Here is a 19,388-nt window from a genome sequence, read left to right on the forward strand (position 1 = left end):
CTCACTCAGTTGTTACAAATCTGCTCCTGTCAATGTGGGACAAGCAGCTGTAGGGCTCAGAGGACAATTACTATTTTACATGGGACCAGGTTTGTTTGGACAACCAGGCCAAAGTAGTTCGATCAGAAGCATTTCAGCAGAAACTGAGGAAATATTTTTTCACCACATGGCCGAAGCACAGCACAATCTGACTTCTTGGGGTAATTTTCCACATTTTTGTTTGTTAAAACGTTTAACAGTTTAACATCAAAAAAGTAGAATGTGTAAAATGTGAAACACCTGTATTTTTACTTTATATTGCAAGATCATCACCGTTGACATTTTGTTCATATAAGCAGAGATTTTGAAAACAAAACTGCTTCTCGATGATTGGCCTTCTGAAGCTGAAGGGAGAGTTGGCTTTTTAAATTTGTACGAGTTTAGTTTGGAGTCATCCTGCTACGCTGAAGCACCAGATCTGTTTACTGGAATAGTTTAAATCTACAGTAAGAATACAAGTAGAGTCTGATTGAAAAGCAGAGAGGATTACTCTTTCAGTGTTTTGTAATGATCGCTAAAACTGTGAATCCACATTTAAGGCAGTAATTTGTCCTCCATCTCAGGCTGCGGGGAAAGTTTCCGATCTTTCTGTTCATGTGCTTCTCCTCCTTTGGGGTCAGCATCTCACAGACTCTCTCAGTTGCTGTTTGAAAGTGTTACCATTGTGTAAAATCCCCCTCCTAGCTGGGTTGAAGGCCATCGCCGCTTTCAGCTGCTCCTTCTTTTTCTCTAACGTGATCGAGATCAGACGTCAGCGGTTTGCTTGTTTACCAGGGTAGTTATGGCTAATAATTACAGCCGCTGGGATGTTGAGTCATTAATAATCTCAGCATGACGGGAGCATGTAAGAGGGTTTGAGAGGAGAGGAAGTGATGCAGTTTGGGTGGGCTGCTGTTGCTTAGATATGAGTCTGAAAGTTTCTGGGTTAGTTTTATCAAAAGATGTGAGTATCTCAGCTGTCTCTGGGTGTTTTATTAACCGAGGCACATCAGAGCAGATGCTAAGAACGTGTAGCTTTATGGAAACATCATCAAACTCAGCAGAAAGACGGGTGTTCAAAGGAATGTAAGTAGTTTTCCCTGATTAGACAGAGACACTCTTCTACTTTCTTCTTTCTAGCTGCTGAAAGGCTTAAGCACATTTTTTCACCAACAACGTCGCAGCGCATCGTCCATGAACACGAAGAACTGGAATTAGAAAGAGATGAGCTGATTTGAGTCTGATTTTGTTTGACCGTTTCTGCTTCAAAAGATGATTTCTAACAAATCACAAGAAAAAAAGTCTATCATAAATATCACATTGCACATGTTGGTAAAAAAAAACATTTTCCACCAGTCATGTTTATAATACTGGTATAAAAATTATGGATGCATGTATATCAAGCATGTTTATTAATCTGAAACAAAATGTTGGCAGGATGTTTATCTTAGAAAGAACATCATGCCACTTAACTCTGAGTTTGCATGCTCCAACAGTGTTTTGATTGTGATCAGCTCATTTGAAGATTGCTTATCGGTTGTCATCACCTCTCTGATTTACTGAGAATGTGCAAGTCGTATCAGACTAATGTCTAAATGAAAAGCAGTGGCGCTTTTAGCTGCTTGAGTGAGAAGAAAACTGTGTTGAACGCCAGCAGACAATTAATGGGTTGATCAGTATCAGAACTGTGTTTCTGAACACAGAAGCTGCTGCCAATGTTTGCGTGATGTGATCTACTAAATTAGGTTTTGCACTAAAAACACTAAAATCTCTGTGAGGCTGTGAGAAGTTATCTACCTTCATACACATTTAGTCATTTTTTTAGCCTTTTGAAGGCAAAATAAAAGTTTCAGATGATCAAAGAAATGTTAATATCGGAGAAGATAAGCTATTATAAACAAAAGTGCTGATTTTGTTGGATAGAAGGAAAAACTAATTGTTCCCCAAATCTGTTTGTCCCACTCTTGACTGCAAAAGTGAACATCGACATTTGCAGAAACTGGACACGAGTCATTTTGGTCCATTTTTCTTTGCTGACGAGCGTAAGGTGACAAGCTAATGCATTTTTCTACTTTGTGGTTCCTTCAATTAACTTATTGTGCATTTCTGAAGCAGCAGAGCAGGCCCAGACCACCACACTGCCACTACCATGTTTAACAGTAGACATACTGTTTGACATTTTCTGAAACGGTGCCAGTTTCACACAAGATGTTATGGGATGAAGACCGTCCAAAAAGTTTCACAACTGTCCGGTCAGTTCACAGAATATTTTCCCAACAGTCTTGGCTGCTTTTGGCAAGTGAGAGATGCTCTTTGTATTTTATTTTATTTTATTTTCTGGGTCAGCTGTAGTCTTGCACTTTTGGAGTAATTTGTTGTACCACTGCTCCGTGTTTTCTTCCACTTTAACTAAGGCTCTCACTTTGGTTCAGTGCTTCCCAGACACACATGTCAGTGAGTTTCTCAACTGTCTTTGAATCATTTTAGATCTGGGCATGATCTGGTGCTTTCTGGGATCTTTTAGCCCACTTCGTGTTGTCTGATAGGTTGTGTTTCAACGATTTCTGGATTCGGCCGAGGGGCAATGATAGTCATGGAATAAAGAAAAAGATGCATTCCTGTGAGGCTGTATTGTCAGACTAAAAGTAGTAGGTGTTAAAGACTTTATTCAGTCCACATTTATGTAGTAATGGGATTCTGATGCAATTTTCAAATATAAAATTTTGTGTTTTCAACAGTTGTTAGCAGAAAATGATCACAATTAACAAAAATAGAGAGTTCAAAGGATAAGTCTCTGTGTAATCTGTCTATATAAAGTGTTTGATTTGGTAAATTGAGATACTGAAATGAATTAACTTTTCAATAATTAATCTAATAAATATGACTGGATCATTTATCCAGGTTGGATAAATGAAATCGATAAATTCCAATATGAAAACTGCCTCATATGTTTACCTTATATGTCTTTATGGTGATCACAGTAAGTGTGGCAGAAAAAACAAAAGTAGAAGAAATTTGTAAGTGGGTAAACACCTTTTTCAGAGCATTAAATAAGTATTCAAGTTTTGCACATTTCTGTGAGTTTTCTCACAACACAAACGTCTGATCCTCGCTCTCATTCGGGAGCTGCAAAAGTCAAGACTAGAAACCCGCCTGGATCTCCGACTCATCTCCAGTCAGGTCAAAACACTGTTAATAATTCATGCCTCTCTTCAAAACAATGCTGTGATGGACAAAACGTTCCTTCCACTCTAATGGAGGCTGCTGAAGATTCAGTGCCACTGACTCCTCAGGCCAACTTTGAGGCAACAAAAAAGGATAAATTATGTGCCAGTGCTGTCAAAATTACTTACTCAGCAGTCTTGTTTTTAATAAGTTGATTAGAGTAAATGTTTGGGTAGGCATTTTAAATGTTCTTTATGATTAGCACAGTTAGCGCCGCCAGCTTTATAAAACCAATCATCACCATGGGAATATTTTAGATAAGATACTCTTTGAAATAAAAAACAAAATGTTCCTGAACAAAGTTCAGAAGAAACAACAAATTAAAAAGATGATTGTTGTACTCTGCCTACCCTTCATATTACCTACAAATAGTCCAGCTCTCTCTTGATCTTCCACAACCTCCATAATTAGTTTCTCCGACGTTCTTCACTCACGCTGAAACTCTTCCCTCATTAATAGTCTCTGGATCAAAGACTGAGGCTGTCAGCTTGACCTGGCAGTTGTTAGCATGGTGCGTTCAATGATTGGAAAGAGGTGGGATTTGCAAAATTTTCTAATTGGCTTCTTTTGGGTAAGGATCAATGACGGCAGGGCAGACGTGTCTCTTTTGGGAACAAAATAACATTAAAAACTCAATGTAAGTGTGTCCATGGCATATCATACAGCTCTGGAAGAAATTAAGAGACCACTGCAAAAATGGATCACTGCTCTCATTTTACTCTTTATAGGTAAATGTTTGAGTAAAATGAACATTGTTCTTTTATTCTGTGAACTACTGACTATATACTGAAGCAAACATTTTGTATTTATCTGCAGAAAACGAGAAATGGTCAAAATAACAAAAAAGATGCAGTGCTTTCAGACCGTAAATAATGCAAAGAAAACAAGTTCATCTTCATTTAGAGACAACAAAGTCATGTTTTAACTGAGGAGGACTTCAGAAATCAGTATTTGGTGGAATAACCAGGAGGTTTTCACTGGGATTCAGTGCAGTGGTCTTTTAAGTTTTTCCAGATCTGTATGTTTGTATTTCTTGTTTTACGTCATAAATCTTTCTACCATTGTTTTTCTTTAAGCAGCGTTTGCCGAATGCTGTGTCTAATATTTAGCTTTCTGTAGCTTGGAATGAAGGTTGTCAGTAACGCTGCAGCCTCAACTCACGGTGGATAAATAACCATGCAGATGACTGATGGGTGGAAATACACTCATACTTATTGTTCATTCTCTTGTCACAAACCAGCTGGAAACTTAACAATGTAGATGACACGAGCAGCTTGCACTATTACTGCTCACAATGCTGATAGTCTCAGTTTGGTCTGCCATTTAGATAAGTTCATAAACACCTGCAGAGAAAGGAGCAAAAGGCAGCAGAACAATTACTCATTATAAACGGGGGAAAAACAGTTGTGAGTCATTGTTGCACCTTCTACCAAAAAAGGCAAAGAGCTCATCCTGTGCGTGAACGGCCAGAGAGCTCTCAGTGTGTGGCTGCTCGCATCTGCGCTCATGTGTAATCTATCTTTAGCCCTAATATGCCAGCAGCAAGCGGCGCACATCTCATAGTTTAGAAGCCGTGTCATGAGACTCCCCTCGCTCCCCGTCTGAATTTCTGTATCGTCACAATCTGAGTAGCAGAAAAATATTGTCCCTGCTGGCCTTTCTCATACAGCGTGTGTTGTTTTATTGCTGCCTGCTCACAGAGTGGCTGACATGGAGACCGTTTGGTGGACTGGAACGTGGGAAAGAGGATGGAGGGGGGGAGTTTGTACCATCATGGGAGCAGGCATGAGGAAATGGCCCACTGAGATCCACTTTGACACACACACACACGCCCACGCCCACGCACACACGCACGCACACGCACACACACAGGAAGGGAAGTAGGTGTAGGTTTGGGAGGCGGAATGTAATTCCCCATATTTATTTATTTTTCAAAATTATGGGAGCCGTAGAGTAAACCATGGGAATATGACCGCATCCCACATGAAGTCATAAATTAAACTCATTTTTAATCTGTCTGTATAAATGTCTGTGGAGGAGGGTGTATCAAAAATATCTGAGAGTGTAAACCGAGTAAGGGGCACCAAGTAGAGCTATCAGAGAACAGAATGAACTTCCTTTGGACTGTATGAACTGCTGACAGGAGACCAAAGGCCCTCTTATCAAGGAGGAATTAGGCTCAGCTCGCAGAGCGCTGTGCCACTTTTGGCAGCTGAGTGTGTCGGGATCTTCATATCTGATAGCTACAACTATCATGCAAAAAATAAAAAGCACATAGAAAGTAGCAGATGTTATCATTCCTAATGCGGAACAATATGTTCTGATCCGATCACAAAGGACTATCAGAAAGTTGCTACAACTGAGGTTTTGTGATTTCACACCCAAAAATCCAATATTTGATAAGCTGTAAGGATTCTCCTTACCCATATTATAGACTATAGAGACTTGAACTTAGATTTTCATCAATTTTAACAAATTATGTACTTAAAACAAGCTCCTATATTGTGCTGAAAAGTAACTGCGAAGCACACGGAGACGGGTTGGGACACTGAGATGATAAAGGAGAAAGATCAGGGTTTTTTAAGTTTGATCTTTTTTTCATTTATTTTTTTACATTTTTGTAATTTTGGTCTGGTTTCTAGTGGAAATATTTTATTACACTTGAAATAAGGCAAAACTAACTTACCAGTAGAAGTTTGTTTTAAGCACATAATTTCTTAAAGTTAATGAAAAAGTTCTTGTTCTATTGGCGGATTATTTCACTTACAGCAAAACCAACTTTCATGTCATAAGGGAACCAGTACTTTTTCATCAATACTAAGGAATGTTACTTGTAAGTTAGTTTTGTCTTACTTCAAGTGTAATAAGACATTTGCCCTGGAAACTAGACCAAAAATACTTGATAATATTTAATGTTTTCACATTGTAGTTTCACTAATCTGTGAACCTGTTTACTGGCAATGGCAATTAAATGATTCTGATTCTTTGAGTATTCTTTAATTTGCTCTTGTTTGATGCAAAAGCAGCTTTACCCTTCAGTTAAACAGAGACTCTGGTATTTTATAGATGATGTTTTATATCACATATCTTGTTTGGAGTACAAAAAAAGTGAAAAGGATGCTTTATTTCTTTGCATGGCTTTCAAAATAAATTCCTCAAGGAGACATAAAAGACGAGACAAACTTGCACTGTCAGACCTCAAAGTAAAATAAAGGTCTGATCAGTGACAGACCTCTGCTTCACAGCAGAGGTCTTTAACGTTTTATTTAGTGGCAGCTGTTACAAGCAGGTGGAACAGAGTTTATATTTACTGCTTCAATTTAAACCCCCTGTATTGACAATGCTGTTGCCAGGAGTGAGTCTCATCCGGAGCCGTCTTTGCGTTTCTGTTGTACGGCTTGTGAGTCAGCAGAGATATGTTTGAGGACGGAGCGTGGAGCTCTGGCAACCGAGCAGTGACCTTTACAACAGGTGGTCTGCTGAAACCACATGCACCATCACATCATCAGGAGAAACCGGAGAGCAGTGTGACTCCCTCCTCCTCTTCCTCCTCCTCCTCCTCCTCTCTGTTGTGTGGTCTGCTCCTCTGATCCTCTCCTCTCTATTTACATTCCTAGTCTCTACTATCGTTCCCGCATTCTGAGGAGTCGTCAACCGTCGTTTTTTGTTTGTTTTTTAGTTTGTTTCATAAAGGCACGCCGGGTGGATGCTGCTGGCATTTGGCTCCGGATCCCAGGAGGATCTATGTGTGTTGTCGGGGAAAGTGTCTGACACATGACTGTGACAAGATCACCTTGTTTTCCCCTGAGGCTTTGTGGGAATGTGCAGCTTGGTTGCCACAGCTGCCACCATCTGTCTCTTTGCCGCTGCACACAGCAATGAAAACATCACTTGAACCCAGCAGACGCCACCGTTTCTCTCACAGCTGGTGCTGAACGGTACAGTAAATGACAGCGTCGAGATCCGCATCCATCGATCAGATTACGGATTCACAATTATTATTTTTTTCCAGTGGCTTTGGTGCATTTCTCAGAGGAGAATTGAAATTCTCAAATCTTCAAATCATTGCGTCAGTCGTGCACATAATTTAAGCGGTTATGTGCAATTCTCTACTTTTTTTCCCATATTTTCATTGACGTGATCTTTTTTCAATCGTCTCAACCTCCACAACATTTAAGAATTAAAGTCCTAACATGCAAAAAAGGCTTAAACAAGCACATTTCTATGCTCTTAGACACGAGTCTAAGAGTTTCTTTAAATATATATTTACATGGAAACGTAGCTTCATTTACTGCACTTTAAAAAAACTTATTTGTCCCATCAGACGATCAAGTCACATTTTTGCTTCTTCTGTCTTAATGAACAAATCTTCCAGAGCATCATAATCCACCCTTATAGAAACTGTAGAGTATTGTGGTGTTATTAATGGTAAGAAGAAACATAAAACAAATATCGCATGTAGACGGTGTTGCTTTAAGGCCAACACTCCCCAAGAGAAAGCAAATTACTTCTTTTACTCGAGACAACAAGAACTAAGTTCTTGTTGGCCACAACCTTTCACAAGAGCCAATGTTCAGGGGTCCCAGGAAGTCCTCATAAGTCTCTCCGATTGCACTGTGCCCCCCTCATATTTTTCAGACATCAAGTAAGAACAATATTCTGCTCAGAATATGTGTCGAGAACAAGCTGTCCAAAACCAGGGTGGCAAGAACAGAATGAAGTCCTTTAGCATTTGGAGCCCTGAGTCAGAACACATTTCTTTGTTCTTGTGTTTTATGAATTAACCTTTACAAAGACATGATGACTAAGTAACTATTTGATGTTTCCAAATTGAATCAAGAGTCCTTACTTAAGGACTTGAGAAACATTTTTTTATTACTTCTTCTACCAACTGCGCACTGTGAATGCAGACAAATCAGTGATATGAAGGAATGTGTTTTGATTATCTGCCGCAGCTGTAAAGCTCAGTAAGCCAGAGAGTAAGAAAATAATGAGATAAAAATATGAGCAAGACCTTAAAACATGGCTGACTGTGGTTTTGTTATTTCTCCCCTTTAGAAAATATAAAAGAGAATCTGACTTCTTGGTAAACTTTAGTGTGCACCGAACCTGTCAGGATGTAGACAGACTGCAGCTTGGGGTTACACTGCATTACATTTCAAGATATGTTGTGACACTTTAAAAATATCAAGCTTTATCTGCTGATATTGAATAGCTGTGCTGTTGAAAAATGTAAGCAGAAAGTTTCTTGTAATTATTTAGTTAGTTTATTAGTTTTTTCTAGATGCATCCAATTCACTCCGGTTTGCATACTTCAAGAGTTTGTGGTGTTGGCATTTACTGCTCAGCATAGTAAAAAAATAAAAAATAAATAAAGTCCATTAGGCATTTTAAAAGCTTACTCTGAATGCAACTTGTATCAATAAAATCAAGAATCCATGCAGCTTCATTTCAGGGTTTCATGACATAATCCCTGCAGCTCTGTGGAGAGCGTGTCAAAGAGACTTGTCAAAGCAGCCGCACATAAAAAGTGTCATTTCAAAAATGGCCACACATTAAGTATATTTATTGATATCTGGTACAGAAAAATCATCATTCTTCCATTTTAGTGGCCTATTCATGGTGTTTCAGACTGCAGACTGCTGAGGGCGATTCATGGAGCAGTGAGAGGCGTCTGAGCTTTAAGTCTTGTGTGAGACATGCGTGTGTATGTGTGTGTGTGTGTGTGTGTGTGTGTGTGTGTGTGTTAAAAGGCCTCAGGGTGTGTATGGCTGCACGGATGTGATTGATGAACATGTGACAAGGACCTCAGTGTTTGTGTTTTCAAGAGTTTCTTGTTGCATTTTTCTGCCCTGCTTAGAGGTTGGTGGGACGGCTGGTCGGCTGCATCTCTAGTTTCTTAAAGTACAGCTTAAACGTGACATATCAGATTATAAAATAATCTCCTTTTTGCCTAGAAATCCATATAAATTTGAAGGTGGATAGAGAGAACAACTCAAATGTTTAAGGCATCCCTATTTTTTCAAACCTTTCTTTCAAGAAGAAAGACTTTCTGTTATTTATTTATTGTTTTTCTAAGTCAGGATTCCCACACAGCGCGGAAAATATTATTCAAATATTTTCCAGGACGGGACAATGCCACAATGACAGCAGTGTCACTGTTTGGTTCCGTCTAATCCGATTTGTGCCCAGACAGTTTTGCCCTGCGTGTCATTTTGTCAGTTAATTTATATTCCAACATCAAAACTTCCTTCATGTTTTTGAAAATTCTGTTTAATTAAAAGTGAAATTTCAGGAATTTAACTGAAATGGCTGGGATCAGACTTTTTAAAACTTTTCCAGAGCTTTTCATTTGACATTAATTGTATTTTTCTTTTATTTTCACTTCAGCTTTTGTGTCTGGCCATGAAAGATGAGAATGTGGAAATCATAAAATTAAAAAAAATGAAAAAAAAAAGAGGCCAAGTGGAAGTCAAATCAAGTAAAAACTAAACTGTTATTTTTACAATTTTCTCCACAAGAGTACAAATTATCAGTAAATTATAGTTACTCTGTGCAGCTTAGTCACCTAAATCCTGATTACTAGAATCACAAAACCTTAGAAAGATTCACAAGGAAACCAGCTGTTGACGGTTTTCAGTTTCATTGATTCAAACAGGCGACAGACTCTTTCAGATTTATGACTCGGACCGAGACGTGCTTCATAATAATCGTGAGAGAGCAAGACTTTCAGCAGATAACAAGAAGGCTAAACAGAGTATTGCTCTGTTTTATTTTTTTAAGTGTTTAACTTGCAGTTAAAGACTTTAATCACAAAAATTTTTGGTATTTATGCACATAAATCCCTGAAAAACAGAGCACTATAATTGTATTTTTCCGAACCAGAAGGGTAACTTTTGGTGCGGATAAAAAGCATCTAAAAATCTTACATCTCTAATAAAAAAAGAGGAATCCGGTGTCGACACAGGCTGAGAGATGTCCTCCTTTTCATTTTAGCCTCGTTAGCCAGTCTTCGCTCTTTCAAATTCTCTCAAGTGACTTTTATTTACATTCATGTAAACCACAACCTGACGGAGCCGCTGGTTTCCCATTCTCCCTCTCTCTCTTCCTGCAGTCCGGCTGCTGTTTCTGCTGCCAGTCGGGTCAGCGTGCTGTAAGTTTGCTCTGTCGTGTAACCAAACAAGCCTGAGAGGCCGTTCTTATTGTTAGACGTGACAGGGGTGAAAAACGAGACAAGAGCGTGCATTCTGCCTTCAAACATAGAAACCAGGACGACAAACACAAAGATTTTATCTGTAGCTCAATGTAATACACAGCTCATTATTTTTAAGATGATTATAATCGTGATCCCATGTGCTATCCTGCTTCATGCTTGTGCTCCAGCTGCACAGTCACTTGACAAGATCATGAGTGGATAATGGAAATTAAATCTCGGTTCACGACCCATTACACCCAGGCACATAAGAATCCCTTTAACATTTGTTACGGTAGAGCTTCAGCTTTGTTTTTTGTAAAAAGAGAGAATTTATTTCATGAAAAAAGGTTTTCAGCAGGGAAATACTTGCTATGTAAATATTAATGTAGCTCCATAAAAAAAAAAAAACCTAACCTTACGTCAGGCGAGACTGATTACATAAAGACGTCGCAATGCAAACAGAGCAGCATGCTCCCTCTTTGGTATAAACGCTCATGCCTGCTCCCTGCAGAACTGGGAGAAGAAAGTCTGCTTTTCATTCACTGAACATTTTTTTTTTGTTTGGAAAACTCGTGAATGAGACACAGCAGACCTGGAAGTTTGTCATGCGCTCTCCTGCCCACCGTGTAATAAAATGTTTATGGCCTGAATCTGGTCTGATTAGTGGATGCTGATTTGGACTAAATACATTTTTTTTGCACTTTCCCAACATTCAAGCTTTAAATCTGTAAAAATGTAACTTTTTGTTTGCGCTGAGAAGCGTTTTTACCGTTTTATTGACGTCGTTGCTGAAAATGTTACTTAACTGATGGATCGGGAATAATTATTTTCATGCGAGTGATCGCTATGACCTCTTCCACACAAACACATATTGTGCACAGAAGTATGTTGAGATCCAAAGTATTTACCACCTTTTTTTGTTCCAGGAGCTATTTTTGGTTAAAGGTTATTCCCCCGCTGCCTGAAGAACCGTTACAAATCTGAAATGAATCTGCTCGTGCTCTGGTGGTGTTTCAGAGGACAACACCTACCTTCACCAATAGAAAACCTGCACATCTAGGTTTTCTAATAAAATCAGTGTTGAAAATAAACTCTATAAATCAGACACGGTCTATTAGGCTTTTTAAATTACGCTGCTGCCGATAAGATATTGTAACCATATATCTTGCTGTCTGCAAACCCCCCTGAAAGTAAGAACTTTACTGTCATTTAAGCTTATTATATGGGTTAATGCTTAACTATTATTAAACTATTTAACTATCTATCCCTAAAGCTGAGGCTGGGAAAATAATTGATGTTCTAAACTGAAAATAGGGCGGAAAGAGGAATTAATTTATACCGTTCTGGTGGTTTCATCCTGTTGCAACTCGGAAAACATGCTGAGGTCCAAAGTAGCAGTGAGTCCCGCAGTCTGATAAAAATCCTAAACTGGAAAAAATAGTAGACTGGATTAATATTAACATTTGAAAAACATTTATAACAATCCCAGAAAATAGTTAAATTGGGTTGAATAGTAAATCTAGAGAAATTACTATACAAGAAAAAAAACAGTAATCCAAAAAAGGTGAAATATGATGATGATACCAATCTGGGGGGGAAAAGTTAATTGGAAGAAGTAATAAAATTAGATAAATTTTATAAAAGATACTATAGGAAGAATTGGAAGAGGAAGGGGGAAACTGTTTATTAATATTGTTGTGTTGTAAGTATCTGTTCAACAGAAAGACCTTTAAAAACGTAATGTCATCAGTTAAATACCACATTTCAAAATTTAGGGGCTCCGCCTTTTCAGGAACAAAGATTGTTCTTTTTTTTTTCATACTGAATCTTCAGTTTGGTTGTAAATCCTGCTGTGGGTTCACAATCTGAATTGAAGCTTCTGCAGGGAAACAAAAAACTCCTACTTTAATTTTTCTTCAGCATTCGACTGATTGGGACGGTTTCACTGGAACCTGAGCTCCTGTCCCTCTTCTTGGTCCTTAAAAGCACATTATTCCTGGGCGCCATCAATCATGTCACTGACCTTTCCTCTGCATGAGGCCATGCAGCTGCTTACTGCAACCTCAGCTTTAGCTTTTTCCATTCTTTTTCCATTCTGTCATCTGTAATTAATTGATATAGTGTGAAACGGTTGATAAAAACGACAGAAATATGAAATGACAGAGACTGCATGTTCTGAGTTTGACACCCTCCTTATTGTTGTTACAAACTTGCCTGTCAAACATATGTGATAAAAGCAAAGGAATCCAAAAAGTGGGAACTTAAAGAGGTTTCTTTTGTCTTGCTGCTGTAATTATGTAGCCTTCATGGGGAGCCGAGGCCTCAGTGCTTTCTAAATCAATTAGAGCTCTGGACAGTAATCTGCCGCGAACAGCAGCTAATGTGCCGAAGGTGAGCGTCCTCTTCTCTCTCTCGCTGATAGCCATCTGTGGTCTGGGCTCGGTGCCAGAGCGGAGCGGCGTGAACGGCAGGTTGACGGTACTGAAACCATCACAGGGACAAAGTCAAAACAGATCCCATCCTTTGAGCTCCACACGCCTCATCTCATCAGTCCGCCTGTCAGAGAGATGACTGGAAAACACTCAGAGGCGACGTTCTTGTTTTGTTTTGTTTTGTTTTTATCATTATTATTACAGTCGTAGACGAAGGTTTTGGCACCGACATAAATGTGTTTTCAGCTTCAGTTCATTATATAAGGACTTCATAATCTGTGACAGAACGAGCTCCATTCACCCTATTAAAGAGAGATTGCTATAAAAGAGGGGCAGGTGTGGCTGAAGTCTTTGTGTTCTTCTCAGCCCTCGTCATCAAAATGGCCTCACATGTGCAAGGAGAATGTTAATTTTGCACGTCTCGATTTTATATTGTTCTTTTGTCTTTTGAAGCAACTTAATGGATCACGAATACCAACCTGAAGTTGCTGAGTAAAAATGTCTTGCCATCACAACCAGAACCAGATTTTTTCTTCTCTTAATTGTCTCCCATGTATATCGAAATGAAACTGAATGAAACTGTCTCGGGTTTAAAAGCCACACCTGAGTGAGTTTCTGGACATTGATAGGACTGATATAAAGGTAGAAAATACGTGATAAAGTAAATGTAATAATACCCTCTGGGCCACGTCAGGCTTGTAAAGGAGAATATGTTGAAATGACGGATTACGAAAAAAGTCCAAAAAGGTCTGCTTGACTTTAGGATTGTCGTCCTGAAAGATGCCAAACAGAATCGTGTTTCCACCATTGGAGAGCTTCCTCAACGCTGGCAGCAGGCGGATGTGAGTGTTTCCTTCGTAAAATATCTTTGATGAAAAAGGTAAGAAGCAAACGATTTCAGACCAAGAAGAACCTCAAGAACCGAGTGAAGAAATGAAATTCTGCAGGAAAGTAAAGGACGGATCACAGAAGACAGAGGATTCATTCCTCTAGTGATTCCTCCCTCCTTACAATTAGGGGCCTTCTCCCGTCGAGAGGAAAAATAAATGCTGCAGCGGATAAAATGTTGAACTTCTCCTGCAGGTGGAGCGCCGTGTCACCAGGCAAAAGCAATGATGAAGTGGTGAAAAGATACCAACGTAGCTTTGTCATTTCAAACGATTGTGATCAACTCCAAACTCTACCGAGACAATATAGATCAGCATCACTCGGTATGAGGCTCCATCTGGTATGAAGAATGCTTTAAGAACAGTATTTGGAAAGTAATGCAATTGTGTTTAGTATAGAATAAAAACATAAAATAAATCAGACCGAATATCTCCTCTCCATGCAGGAAGTGAGGAAAAGCTCCGTTATCTCTGACAAAAACTGATTATGCTGTCAAGACCGGACACAAGCTCTGTCTGAAATGACTTCCTCTTGGGGTTATCTTATCTTCTGCAAGAAGTGTGCTCACTGCAGGCTCTAACAAAATTAAGAGCACCTAATTTTGTGGAGTCTTGAGATTTGCAACCTTAATTTTTTTTTTTTTTTTTTTTTTATTTCATTAACTTGTAGGAAGATATTAGGGTTTTCCCTCTGACCTCTTGATTTTCTTCTAAGCTTATTTTTCATATCTTGCATCCTTTCTCCCTCAACCCGTTACTGATATCAGATGCACCATTCGCTTGTTTCCAACCTCTTTAAACGGTTTTCCGTGTTTCCAGCAAACACAAAACTATTTTGGAAAACTTTCCACAAACATTTAGATAAAGTAAAAAGCAAGACGTTTTCCGGTCAAGTCTAAGTTTTAACTGTTAGACTAAAATTGTGAAATGCCTTCGTTTTCTATGGGGAGTTATTTCATTACTGTGTTTTTGGAGCATGCCTTTGGCTTTAAAATATGACACTGTCTTTCTGGAGGGTAAAATGTTGATTTAGTTTATGCAGTTAATTACTTTTTTTTTACATTCAAATCTAATACTGGGAATAACTGATGAAGTAAAGCTGCAAAGGATGGCCAGACTCCAAATGAATTTGTTCAGGAGACACTAAACTGACTAAACTTTGACACATAGTTGGTTGGGGCCCACATACAAAGGATCTTCTGTGAAATTTGAACCGGAGCTTTTGTGTCGGCCTCACCATCTGTTGCAGAAATCCTGAGATAAATAAGAAAATTAACTGGGTGTCTAATGGAGTCTCTATCTCGTAAACAATAAGCTACCCACAAATGAGCGCCTAATTTTAACCAGAACCTTCTGAACACAAACTGAATGTCTGACAGGTTAAGCGACATTATTAATGTTGCTCATTATCACCGTGCGTGTGTGTGTGTGTGTGTGCGTGTGTGTGTGTGTGTGTAAAAGCTGTGTTTGCATTGCAAATGTGCGCAGATCTTTGTCTCTATTTGGCTACTGTAAAAAGAACACACACAATTGTTGCAATTTCCATTAAGCAAATTTATTTTTGTAATTTCAATTACAACAATTAACTGAAACACAGTTTGTGACCATAAGAGAGGGAGAAAGCACTACTTTCTTAAACTTTTCCGTCTACATCTTATGTCAGCATCTAGTTGGTTCTCAAATTCTTTGAGAAAGGTAATAGAAAAACTTTACTATACTGTATTAAGTTTACTGTTTTTAACATCACCTTCCCTGTTTAAAAGGATATTCCTAAATGAACAGCTCTGATGCTGCCTTGGATAATAAATTTCCATTTCAGGGAAACAGACATCAGAGGAATATGAAACATCCACATCGGTGCCTTCTAGTCAACAGCCGATGCTCCAAGGCACTTTGTCCAGTGATTTCCAATGTTCCCTGCTCAAAAGCATCAATAGTGCTTAAGAAAATCTGTGCAATGCAGAAATCCAGCAACCCATTTCATCTCAGAAGACATCTGGAAGACATGCTGAAAGTGATGCTCTCTCTCTCGCTGTCTTGCATCCGGACTGATGCATCTCGACATGTCATACGTTTTTAAAAACAGCTCACTGGCTCAGAAAGCAGCCATCTTTCACTTCATCAAGACCCAACTTCCACCCAGAAAAGTGTTGTTGCTCTTATTGTGCATTCGCTGGTCGGATAAAAGATTGGATTTCTATTTTTTAACCATCACAGGTCGATTTCAACTATTGATCATGTGAGAAATACGACAGACAGATGATGAAAATAGAGAGCAGTTTTGCCTCCACATTCAATAAGAGTCTAGTCAAAGTAAATAATTACGTTTGTTGCTAAACGAGGAGACTGTTGCCAAAAAAAAAACGAGGATGCTCAGCTCTTTTTGTGTCGCACTGATTAAGGTACCTCAGCCATGAACGCTGGACAAATTCCAAATTAAATGTGACGTCGCTGTCAGAGTTTTTAAAGATCAGGATTTAGGTGCTGCAGTTCCTCCTAGGTGGTGGAGGGGGGTTGAGGTCCTGCAAGTCGGTCAAGAGCGCTGCTCTTCCATCGTTAATGGCCAGGAAATGTCTATGTCGTAGAAACTAATTGGATTTTCTTACCAGGAAAGTATCTATACGGCTCCATTAGCCAGGAGTAAAGAGCGACATGCAGCTGAGTGAGAGACAGGTGGGCTAATGCAGGAGGAGGCAGGAATCCACGCTGGGTTGTTTTTGCAGAAGAAATGAGAGGATTGGCTCACAAACAAAACAAATGCGCTTTATATTTTTCACACAATTACAGAAAAACATACAGTATTATGGAAAAAATCTTTAAAGATCAACATACACACATTTTCTTTCAATAAGAAAAATGTGGCTTTCATAAGTAAATAAACTTCTGGTGTATTTTTACATTTAAAAACATTTGAAATGGATTACCTTGTTCTCAGAGGTAACTCAGCACATAAAGAAATAATTCATTTTAATTCATTAAAATGGCATATTTAAGCACATGGGTAGCAAAAGTCAGACAGAAATACAGCAAAAGCTAAAAAGCCAAGTTCTGGCTATGAAGTGGTGTTTTCCTGCCCATTGAGGAGATTCCCACAGAGCTCTGTTCAACTGGCAGCAACAATTTATAGCAACAAACCTCTTAAGGTCACTGGGCTTCTTCTCTGCCCTGAACTCCTTTGCACCTACTCAAACAATGTGGCTCCAAGTGTTCTTGAGGGTCCCCACAGACTGAAAGGACGGTCAATTCAGGGGAAGCTAAAGGGGGGAAAATCCTCGGTTCCTCGCAGACAGATCATGAAGGAACAGTGGTGCTACTATGCTGCCTGTAAATCAGGCCTTTCTTCCTGTGTGAGGGTGCCATGCTGGAATGCGGTGCATTTATGTGTACATGGGTGGGCTTCTCATTCCTATCATAGCATCCCTCTCTTCTTCTTTTGCCCATCAGGACTTTCCTCCTTTTTACTGATTTGCATTTCTTACTTGAGTTTGTACAAAAATATTAATTAAAGATGATGATGATGATTCTGGGCAGTCTTAACACTTTTGTTCACAGAACTGAACAATTTCGTCTTCGCTCTTGCATATTTGAAGTAAAAGGCTGTTTTATCCTGTGTATCCTATGTTTTGGATGCTACTGCAAACAATTCAAAATAACTAGAACCTTTTCACATTCGGTCACATTACAACAAACCAGACTGCATTTTATTGGGATTTAGCAAAACTGGACTTTGTGGCTTTCATGTAAACCATTTTGTTTGGCTGAGAAATAACCCTGTGAACACAACAACCCTACTGTGAAGCATGGAGGTGGCGTCATATAAAATAATGACGTTAGGAGACTTTTGTTCAGTGGGGCTCAGGGAGTTTATGAGATGATTGGGGGAGAACTGAATACAGAGCATTCCTGGAAGAAAAGCCGTAAAACGCTGTAAAAGATTGGGGTAGAAGTTAGCATAGTCAAAATAAACACAGGAAGCAGAATGCTTTAGAACAAAGTATTTATGTGTTAGATTGGACCAGTCAAAGCCCAGATCTGAATTTATGTGAGAATCTGTAGCAAGACCTGGAAATAGATACAGGCGAATACTCAAAATGCAATCTGAGTGAGCTTGAGTTATTAGTTTTGAAAAGTAGGATGGGTAAAAGTCTCTAGTCAAACCACATCTGAAAATACATTCAGCTGCAAATACATCAAAAGATGGTTTTCCAAAAATATTCATGAAAGAGAGTCGAATACAGCACATCTTTCACTATTCACATTGTAATAAGTACATAAACCATTTCAACTAATACTTTTGCACTACTTTGAGTTGGCCTGTAATATGAAAACATAATAAAATATCTAGAGTAATTTTGCAAAATACTGCAGCTCAAGGTGTTTTGTTTCTTATTTTTGAATATATATATATATTCTGAGATAATCAAACATTATCATGCCCCACCGACCAGGATGATTTTGAGCGTCAAGTAAATCACATCAAAACACCTAACTGGTATATATACGGTACACGTTGTTTCAGATTCTTATCTCTGGGTTTTTAGTCTCCCAAAGATAAGAACATCAGTTTGACCAACGTTGACTTGTGGTGGACTTCTATAAAAACTGCAGTCATGATCATTTACGAGAGAAATTTTAACAACATGTCTACCTTTTGTTGTTTTGGAATCCAAAACTTGGTTCGGTGTAAACCAGGTTTTGGAAAGCAGACATGAAAACATTTTCATTTCCCTCTTCCAGCCAGAGCCTCTGTGGAGGTAAACATGGAGGACAAAGTGGAAGTTTTTTTAGGAGACACAGCTCAGATCACCTGCATGTTCAAATCGGACGACTTTGGCGGCAGCGGCGGCATGACATTAGAGTGGTACTATGTGAGTGTCATCAAACCTTTTACTCTGGACACCCAGAGAGCGATACCAGCTGTCCTCACATGTGCACCGATTTGTGACAACCTGCAGATAAAGAGTACAAAAGACACTCAACGAATCTACAGCCAGGACAGCCTTCAAAGCACCGTGGACAAAAACACTCCTTACTCTGATCGGATCACGGTGGGTACCACTGGAACCGCTGGAGAGGTGGTGCTGACCATCAGGGATGTGCAGCTGAGCGACGATGAGGTGGCGTTCAACTGTTACGTCAAGATCATTGGCGAAGGGAGCGGAGAGGGAAGCACAAAGCTGAAAGTGTTTAGTAAGATTTACTGCATTCTGATGGCTGAGAGATTAACAACAACCAGAGATGGATTTATTATTGCCTGTCTTCCTTCTCTTCACATTGTCCTTTTTTCTTTCCAGAAACACCAGAGGATCCCACAATTCAAGGTGTGGAACAGGGAATATCAGTCAGCGATGAAGTGAAAAGGGTAACCAGGTCTTTGATCTCAGAGATGAACCATTTGAAAATAATAAGCTGTCAGACAGCACCCTCATGTTTGGACTCCTATATTACATAGGTTGCCTCTTGCGAGGTGAAAAATGGATACCCCAAACCGAAGATCACCTGGTACAGAGACAAAATGCCACTGCACAATATTCCAGATGGTGAGACACACTTTCATCAAAGTCTGTATTCGGTTGTACAGTTTTCATTTCTGATCATGTGGTAAAAACAGAATACTTTATGAGAGGCACT

The 19,388-nt window shown here is 39.2% G+C and overlaps 1 protein-coding gene across 3 annotated transcripts in view; it reads left to right on the top strand.

The window, feature by feature from the left end:
* Window positions 1–19,388, top strand: part of mcamb (melanoma cell adhesion molecule b) — a 40,205-nt gene that overhangs the window by 11,893 nt on the left and 8,924 nt on the right. For all 3 annotated transcript variants that reach the window (XM_044120571.1, XM_044120572.1, XM_044120573.1), the window contains exons 3-6: window positions 18,495–18,625; window positions 18,713–18,947; window positions 19,052–19,119; window positions 19,210–19,297. In XM_044120571.1, the coding sequence (XP_043976506.1) occupies window positions 18,495–18,625; window positions 18,713–18,947; window positions 19,052–19,119; window positions 19,210–19,297 (522 nt within the window). The remainder of the gene's footprint in view (window positions 1–18,494; window positions 18,626–18,712; window positions 18,948–19,051; window positions 19,120–19,209; window positions 19,298–19,388) is intronic.

The sequence above is a fragment of the Gambusia affinis genome, linkage group LG06 (genome assembly GCF_019740435.1).
Source record: "Gambusia affinis linkage group LG06, SWU_Gaff_1.0, whole genome shotgun sequence".
Lineage (NCBI taxonomy): Eukaryota > Metazoa > Chordata > Actinopteri > Cyprinodontiformes > Poeciliidae > Gambusia > Gambusia affinis.